Source organism: Cebidichthys violaceus, unplaced genomic scaffold (genome assembly GCF_023349555.1).
Source record: "Cebidichthys violaceus isolate CVI_PGR_0920_01 unplaced genomic scaffold, fCebVio1.0.p SCAF_142, whole genome shotgun sequence".
Lineage (NCBI taxonomy): Eukaryota > Metazoa > Chordata > Actinopteri > Perciformes > Stichaeidae > Cebidichthys > Cebidichthys violaceus.
In genome coordinates this window covers 253,649-262,500 of record NW_027176310.1, presented here as the reverse complement: position 1 = coordinate 262,500, position 8,852 = coordinate 253,649, and the positions used below count along the sequence as shown (strand labels likewise).

At 41.8% G+C, this 8,852-nt stretch overlaps 1 protein-coding gene across 1 annotated transcript in view; it reads right to left on the bottom strand.

Moving 5' to 3' along the window:
* The window catches only part of LOC137871499 (GTPase IMAP family member 1-like), a 4,655-nt gene extending 1,681 nt beyond the window's left edge, over nucleotides 1–2,974 (bottom strand). Inside the window, exons 1-3 of the mRNA XM_068709328.1 lie at nucleotides 2,605–2,974; nucleotides 2,226–2,318; nucleotides 1–146 (exon numbers count right to left, since the gene is read on the bottom strand). The exon at nucleotides 1–146 is cut by the window's left edge and continues 1,681 nt beyond it. Coding sequence (XP_068565429.1) covers nucleotides 1–146; nucleotides 2,226–2,318; nucleotides 2,605–2,974 — 609 coding nt within the window. The remainder of the gene's footprint in view (nucleotides 147–2,225; nucleotides 2,319–2,604) is intronic.
* Between the last annotated feature and the right edge of the window lie 5,878 nt (nucleotides 2,975–8,852).

The window sequence follows — 8,852 nt, the reverse complement described above, 5'->3', positions numbered from 1 at the left end:
TGACTGAGAAACAGTCTCAGTACTGACTGAATCAAAGCCACAGCCTGATTTGAACTGATCTGATCCCAAGATGGTGTTGCCTGATGAACTCCTTCCTCCTCCAGGTAGACCGAGCAGAACGACCCTTCTTTCTCTGAAAGCATTAGCTGGAAGAAAGAAAACACAGTGAGTGTCCAGATGCTGAAACACCAGCAGTTTTTAATAAGTCCATGCTAACAAACGTCTTTCTATACATTTTCTGCCTCTTTTCTGGCGCCGGTCCCATTGACAGACGGTTAAATGAGGTTAAATACCTGGGAAACTTGTAAAGAGAGGTCGTCCAGGAGGATCCTGATCAGATGTTGAACCACATCAACATGCTCTGAACTATATTGGTCCAGTACTAGGCTGGCACCAATCTGCCTGTTGATCTGATGCTCCGTTTTACCCTCACTGGTGAACAAGATACTGAGATTCTTGAACTCCTTGACTCACTCCAGAGGGAGCAATTCCCAGTTTTCTGGTGCAGAACCATGACCTCAGACTTCTAACTCTCATCCCGACCTTTTCACTTTCTCTAAAAACAGCCCCAGTGCTACTGAAGGTCAAGGTCTGAAGGAGCCAACATAACCACAACCACAAACACAGAAATGCATTTCGGAGTTCCCCCAAACCCCTTTTCTGTCGTGAGAAGTGTCAACCCTGATGGAGGCCACTGGAAACGTTTGACTTCCTGCCAAGAATACGGACACAGCTCTCACTCCAAAACACAAGGACCGGATAGCTCCTAGTTGTAACCCGTAACTTTCTCAAAGTCTACAAAATACATGTGAACTCAATGGGCAAACCTGCAACTGCCATTTCAAGGGTAAAGAACTGGTCCACTGTTTCACAACCAGAACAGAATCCCATTTCTCTCATGGATCTGTTGCTCAACAATTGGTCAGAGCCTCCTTTCCAGCACCTTAGAACATTTTTAAAAATGGGAACCACCACCCAGGTCTGCCTCTTCACAGACAGTGCCCCCGACACCCATGCTACTGAAGAGGAATGTCAGCCAAGACAGCCTGACTATGTCCTTCAGCATTTTAGGACAAATCTCATCCACTCTGGCACATTGCTGCTGAGGAGCTTCTTAATTACCTCAGTGACCTCTGGGTGAGTATTTCCCTAAATCTTAAAACTCTGCCTTCTTCTTCGAGAGGTGGGATCTTATATCTCGCGGACAGGGGCCTCAGCCCAACGTTCCCAGTTCACCCTCACTACACGTTTGGGTTTACCAGGTCTGTCCAGCAGCCTCCCCACAATCTGATCCAACTCACCACCAGATGGTGATCAGTTGACAGCTTTGCTCCTCTCTTCGCCCGAGTGTCAAAAACATACAGCCGCAGATCTCATGAGATGACCACAAAGTTGATCATAGAACTTTGGCCGAGGGTTTTCTTGTACGAAGTACACTTATGAACTGCCCTATGCTGGAACATGGTGTTTGTTATGTCCAATCCATGACTAGCTCAGAAGTCTAATAACAAAGAACCACTCTGGTTCAGATCAGGCAGGTCATTCCTCCCGGTTTCTCCCTCGTTGCCCAAGAGATTGTTGAAGTACTCCAGCTACACTATAGTCTATAAGCAGTACACATTCCAGGGCTCCACCAAGAGACTTTAAGGAGGCCGGATACTTAAAACTGCTGTTAGAGACTTCCTGTTAGCATTGCATAATGGGAAAGAGTGAGCCCAACTATATCCAAATATAGCCAGAGAGGTGACGTTCCACATCCTGAGAGCCACTCTGTGATGACAGCGGTCAGCACACCTAGGTCCCCACTTACCGCCTGGCTGGCAATGCACCTGACCCCAAAGCCTATCCCTGTAGGTGGTGGACCCAGAGGGCAGTGGCACCAAGTGGATCTTTTGGTTTGTGCCCAACCAGATCCATGTGTCAAGGGCTTCCCCCCCAGGTCTAGCTCCAGGAGGGAGCCTTGTTTTCCCTGTTCCAGGTAAGGTGTTGCAGCTCTTTTATGGCCATTTCATCTAGGGTTGATGAATCACACTTCTAGCCCCTCCCCTTGGAGCACTTTGCCTTGGGAGACCAGGAGCTACTGCCCCCAACAACACAGTGTCAAAGAGGCACCCAAACCCCTCCACCACATTTAGGTGCCGGTTCTTGGAGGAGCTAAAACATTTTTTCAGTTAAGTGTACTTAAATTAAACACAAATGTAACAATGAATCACCAAAAAAGTCACCAAAAAAGTACGATGAAGCTATCGAGGCCGCAGTTGCTAGAAAATCGTGTTGTGGATGTTTATGGTCACCCAAATGCAGTTCATTGCCATAACGTTACTCGACAAGCTCTCTCGGGTTCAAAAAGACTACAAAGAGAATGACTTTGTAGCTTGACTTGGCTGTGGCTAAAGACAAATGTGTGAAAATAATTTAAGATGATATCTGTTGAATCAGGTCTGAGGTGGTCTGACTTCATCAGCAGCTCTCTGACTTGTTCCCGTTTTCCATTTTCATTGTTGAACACATGATAGTTCCCTGAAAATGATGCAACGTGTGATTTTGTTTCTTGATCTTCAAAGATAAAGTCTTCCAAAGACCTGTCCTTTAAAGAATCGCCACCTGTGAAGAGCAGGTAACACTTTTTAAACTCCTGAGGCCCGAGGACTCTGTTAACTGCCATCAGGACCTTCCCTTGCTCTTTGGTGAACCGTCCCACACTGAACACCACCAGGAACAAACAAGGTCTGGAGGACTTCAGGAGGTCCTGACACCATGTCTGAATCTCCCTCTCAGATCCTAATATTCCTGGAGTGTCGATCACTGAGATCTGTTTCTCAAACACAGTTTCAGTGGCCTCAGAGATTTGTGTTGTCACCGAGCTGAAGGCTTGTCTTGACTCAAATGCTGGTCGTCCCAGGATGGTGTTTCCTGAAGCACTTTTACCAACTCCTGAGTTTCCCAGAAGGACGATGGTGAGACCTGGATCCATGGCTGGGTAACAATAAACCTGTTGGAGACAAGAGAGAAGAGACACTGTAATAAATATCCATCATCAATGGAGCTTCGATACCAAGACTCACCATGGCAACAGGTAAACAAGTCAAGAACAGAAATATCAACGGGTGAATTTGGACTCTAACATTTAAAAAACAGTAGAGAAAGAATCCAAGTTGGAGAAATGAGGCAATAAATTAACATTACGTTTTATTTAACGTCGACGACTCATTCATCATTTACCAGACTTGAATTTACTTAATGGTTGATGGATCAATATGATAACTATGACAGGAGTCAGTCCAACCAATCACGTCATGATGAATAATTATTGACTGATCAGCGTGTCATGTGTTGAAAGCTTCACGCAGACCTTTACTGCAGTAATGTGCACAGACTCAGAGTTATAAAGGACGATGTAAAGATTTGATTCTGAGCTGATGGTGAATCCACCATGTTAATATTTGAGTGACAGTGATCACTCTGATCTCTGTTCTCACATTATTGACTGATCATAAAAGCTGTAATGTAACAAACTAATATCCAACAAGCATGATTGAAGAAATGAAACATCAGGAGAACTCTTCCCGCTCTGCAGCCGCTTCACAGAGAACAAGTTACCACAATAACTGGCTTCAAGTGATCATTAATATCTGATCAATAACTATCATCTATCACATATACAAAATTCTGTGTTCTTTGATTTTATGACGTCATATGTTTGACATTTAGTAACTTTTTTGTGCCAAAAAGAATCGAATGCTTCATTATGTTGTTGTTTGTGAATCCAGATGTCAGAGAGGTAACCTACTCTCTCTCTGTTTATATACATATATAGATATATATCGATATATTCACGATATACAGATATATCTGTGTATATATATATTATATATACAGATATATCTGTATATCTATGTGTGAATATATCGATTAACTCACGTGAAAACAGCTCACGCGACGTCGATGTTACTTCCTTTTTATTTTTCCTCGTTTCACAAACTTCGTCAAGCTCACGGTTTGAACCATAACTTCCGGCGGAAAAAGGGATGTACCTACAAAATAAAAGCACCGCATTGGTTCTTTGTATTGTGAATGTTGCTGCTGCTGCCTGTGTCAGTGGGACGTTTACCTTCAGTTTCTGAAGGACGGTGAATAACTAATGAAAATAATCATAATAATTAAAGATGGCAGCCTCGGTACTGCGCTCTCTCTACTTTTTCTGTTTTTGTTTGTTTGTCTCGTCTCCAGCTCTCCCTCTCTGATCACATTCAACAGGGAGGAACTTTTAAACATCCGTCAATCCAGTAGTCAAACTTTTTCACCGTTCTTCATCGAACCGGAAAGCTTTACAGAGCTTTAAGTCGGAGGAGCAGCAGCTCTCCTCGGAATTTATCGGAGACACTGACGGGGGAAGCGTGCAGGAGCGCTCATTAAACTGTGTCAGCAGAATTCAGAACTGCGCTCCCGTCAATCCATCTGAAGAACGTCCGGTCTCTGGCGAACAAGATGGATGAGCTGCTGCTCCTCAACAAAGCAAACACGGACTTTAGAAGATCCGCCGCCCTGTGCTTCACCGAAACCTGACTTGGCGAGCACATCCCGGACAGCGCACTACACCTGCCGGGCTTCCAACTCCTCCGCGTAACGGTTCTGTCGGGAAAAACGAGGGGAGGAGGAATCTGCGTTGGTGTACAGATGTCACAGTGTTGGAGGCAGGGGCGTCGTTACCCCCCCCCCCCCCCCCCACAAAAAAAATAATTTGGCATTATTGGCTTTAAAAAAAAAAAAATACACTAGGACCTTGGGGAGGCTGCTGCGCTGGCTTTCTCACTTACATTACATTACATTACATTACAGTCATTTATCAGACGCTTTTATCCAAAGCGACTTACAATAAGTGCATCAACATTGGTAATCAAAAGAACTACTAGTCACCAGAAGTCATAAGTACATTTCCACTCTGCCAAGTAACGTCTCTCGTCAATGACAGCCAGGATTATAGCAAAGGAGTTTAGCTCAAAGTAAATGATGCACGGAGTGAAATTGTAAGTACAGGTAGTTACAGAATGTGTCTATCTGTAGTTAACGATTGTTACCTGTTTACATTTAGGGTTAGGGTTAGGCATGCAGGGTTCCCCAGCATGCGAAGCAAGAAGTCTGCAGGTTTACTTGAGGCAAATGAAAGGGAATTTTGTAGTGGGTTATGTTAACACTAAGCTAGCCAGCTATTTTGTTAGAAACTGTCCCCAGTGAGCAAGAGTGTGAACGAGTGAATACAAAATACAAGAAATAACTATCAGTCCCGATAGAATGTTGTTTATAATCAGTTAATGGTATATTTGACACTGAACTAGTTCATCTTTATCTCAGTGATAGTGTCCAAATGAGTATATCACTATAGTAATATCACTGGTTTGTAAAATCTACACGGACCACAAAACAGATGTAAATGTTGATCAAAATCTTATTCCCTTCTGCTCATAATAAAACAAGTAAACAACTCAAAAGTTGACTGTCAGGTCCATTCTCCATCCATTGTGTGCGGTCCCTTTAACAACTAGGATTTGGGAGTGACGTGGATATGAAAGCTAGTTTATCCATCTTTCCTTTACAAGCAGGACAATTATTTCTCTGTCTTTATTTGAGAAAAGTTCAGATTTGTGTTGTCAAATTTCACTATGACCCTGAAATTCTGTCTCTTGTGTTATCATATACTGAATGCAAGCAAAACTACAGAGCAAAATCACACTCTTTCTGATAGAACCAATCTATGAACTGTCTGAAACAATGGATATCCATAGCCCCAAATGGGCCCCAAAATAAATTGCAGCGCACTACGCGTTAGTCGGTCTATAGTCACGTAACCCGTTTGTCAGCCTATAGTCACGTAACCCGTTTGTCAGCCTATAGTCACATGACCCATTACTCAGTCTATAGTCACGTGACCCGTTAGTCAGTCAATAGTCACGTGACCCGTTAGTCAGTCAATAGTCACGTGACCCGTTAGTAAGTTTATAGTCACATGACCCGTTAGTCAGCCTATAGTCATGTGACCCGTTAGTCAGTCTATAGTCACGTGACCCGTTAGTCAGTCTATAGTCACGTGACCCGTTAGTCAGTCTATAGTCACGCAACCCGTTAGTCAGTCTATAGTCACGCAACCCGTTAGTCAGTCTATAGTCACGTGACCCGTTAGTCAGTCTATAGTCATGTGAGCCATTAGTCCCTAGTCACGTGACCCGTTAGTCAGTTTATAGTCACACAACCCGTTAGTCAGTCTATAGTCACACAACCCGTTAATCAGTCTATAATCATGTGAGCCGTTAGTCTATAGTCACGTTACCTGTTAGTCTATAGTCACGTGACCCGTTAGTCTATAGTCACGTCACCCGTTAGTCAGTCTATAGTCACGCGACCCGTTAGTCAGTCTATAGTCATGTGACCTATTTTAGTCTATAGTCATGTGACCCGTTAGTCAGTCTATAGTCACACGACCCATTAGTCAGTCTATAGTCACGTGACCCATTAGTCAGTCTATAGTCACCTGACCCGTTAGTCAGTCTATAGTCACGTGACCCGTTACTCAGTCTATAGTCACGTGACACGTTTTAGTCTATAGTCACGTGACCCGTTAGTCAGTCTATAGTCACGTGACCCGTTAGTCAGTCTATAGTCACGTGACCCATTAGTAAGTTTATAGTCATGTGAGCCGTTAGTCAGTCTATAGTCACGTGACCCGTTAGTCAGTCTATAGTCACGTGACCCGTTAGTCAGTCTATAGTTACGTGATTCATTAGTCAGCCTAGTCACGTGACCCGTTAGTCAGTCTATAGTCACGTGACCCGTTAGTCAGTCTATAGTTACGTGATCCATTAGTCAGCCTAGTCACGTGACCCGTTAGTCAGTCTATAGTCACGTGACCCGTTAGTCAGTCTATAGTCACGTGATCCGTTAGTCTATAGTCACGTGATCCGTTAATCAGTCTATAGTCACGCGACCCGTTAGTCAGTCTATAGTCACGTGACCCGTTAGTCAGTCTATAGTCACGTGACCGTTAGTCTATAGTCACATGACCCGTTATTCAGTCTATAGTCACATGATCCTTTAGTCAGTCTATAGTCACACGACCCGTTAGTCAGTTTATATTCACATGACCCGTTAGTCAGCCTAGTCATGTGACCCGTTAGTCAGTCTATAGTCACGTGACCCGTTAGTCAGTCTATAGTCACGCGACCCGTTAGTCAGTCTATAGTCATGTGACTCCCACAGTTATGTCCCAGGATTGTTCTGCTCTCTTTAACATGTGTTCAGTTGTATTGATCAACAGAGGACCCGTGTGAGTTAATAATTTGATCTTTATGAGTTTATTGTTTTTGTCCTTTGACTTCTGTTTTGTTTTTACAATCAGCTGCACTGTGAGACATTTAAAACTTTTTATGAATTTTTTTCTCATGTATTTACAATTTTTTGATTTGAGCTTCTACTGAAATTAATGAGCCATAATGAATTAATGAATAAATAAATTTCATATTTTAAATGGTTTTTTTTATCTAAAATCACTTTGGCTCATTTGTTAAAATGATAACATGTTAACATTAACCTTTTATTTTCTTCATGTCAGATTTAATGAATAATGATAATCACAACATACATTTAATCACAATATAAACAATGTCAGATGTTGATTATTGATCATGAAGTTGGATGAAATCTGACATTTTCTCACTTTGACTTTGTATGCTGTTGGAGGATTTGTTCAACATGATTCTGATATATTGATAATCTGCTGATCAGTTTGATTTAATGATTTTTTTACAAATAAACAGAAGTATGTATCTACTTTGTTTTGCTTTTTTATTAAATTGTTTGATTTTAAGGACTTTGGTTTTGATAATTATTTTAATGTTTATTCGTTATTGCCACAAACTTTAACAGCTAAAAATGTTTAACATTATGATATAAAATTACAATAAATAGTAGGGCTGCAACAACGAATCGATAAAAATCGATTATTAAAAGCGTTGGCAACAAATTTCATTATCGATTCGTTGTGTCGTGCGAATATTACGCCACTCAAGAATTCGCAGAGATGTTTGAGTATATAAAATAAAGTATAGTTGAGCGCGGAGCAGAGCGGAGGTAGAGGAAAGACCATCGGAGACACGTAACGTTGTTCTGAAACACACGGCGGAGGAAGAGAAGTCAGTAGGACCTAAGTCATCAAGGTGTGGGAGCATTTCACACTGAAGACATCTAAAAGTGTGTTAATTGCAAGATATGCAAAAGCGACATAGCATGGCACGGGATCACCACGGTGATGATTCATCACCTAAAACGTGAACATGTTGGAGTCCTTGAGGAGGAGGAAGGAGTTCAACTGCAGGTCAGTCACTACAGAATCCTACTGTTGTTCTGTTTGAAGTGAGGAACGTAACGTCCCTCCAGTAGCTCTCCTGCTGTTTACTCCTCATCAGCTTTACAAGTTAGCGTTAGCTTGTTAATAACAGTAGTAAAGCAGGGTTGGTGTAGTTTGCAAGACTAAAGACACGTTTTTATTCACTCGCCTTTTCATCAATTAATCGAAAAAATAATCGACAGATTAATCGATTATTAAAATAATCGTTAGTTGCAGCCCTAATAAATAGTATAACTACATAAACTACTTGAAAAGAAAACAAACACATTTAAAATGTTGTTTAAGCTTAGATAGAGAAGCAGTAGTGAATCTGAAACCATCTGTTTTAACTTCATGTGCTTTAAAATCTCAGAAGACTTAGTTTTCATCTCATTGCTCTTCTTGTATTGAACAAAATAACGGAATCATCTAAAAGGCCTAAATACAAGTTCACTTTATTTTTTTGACAAAATAA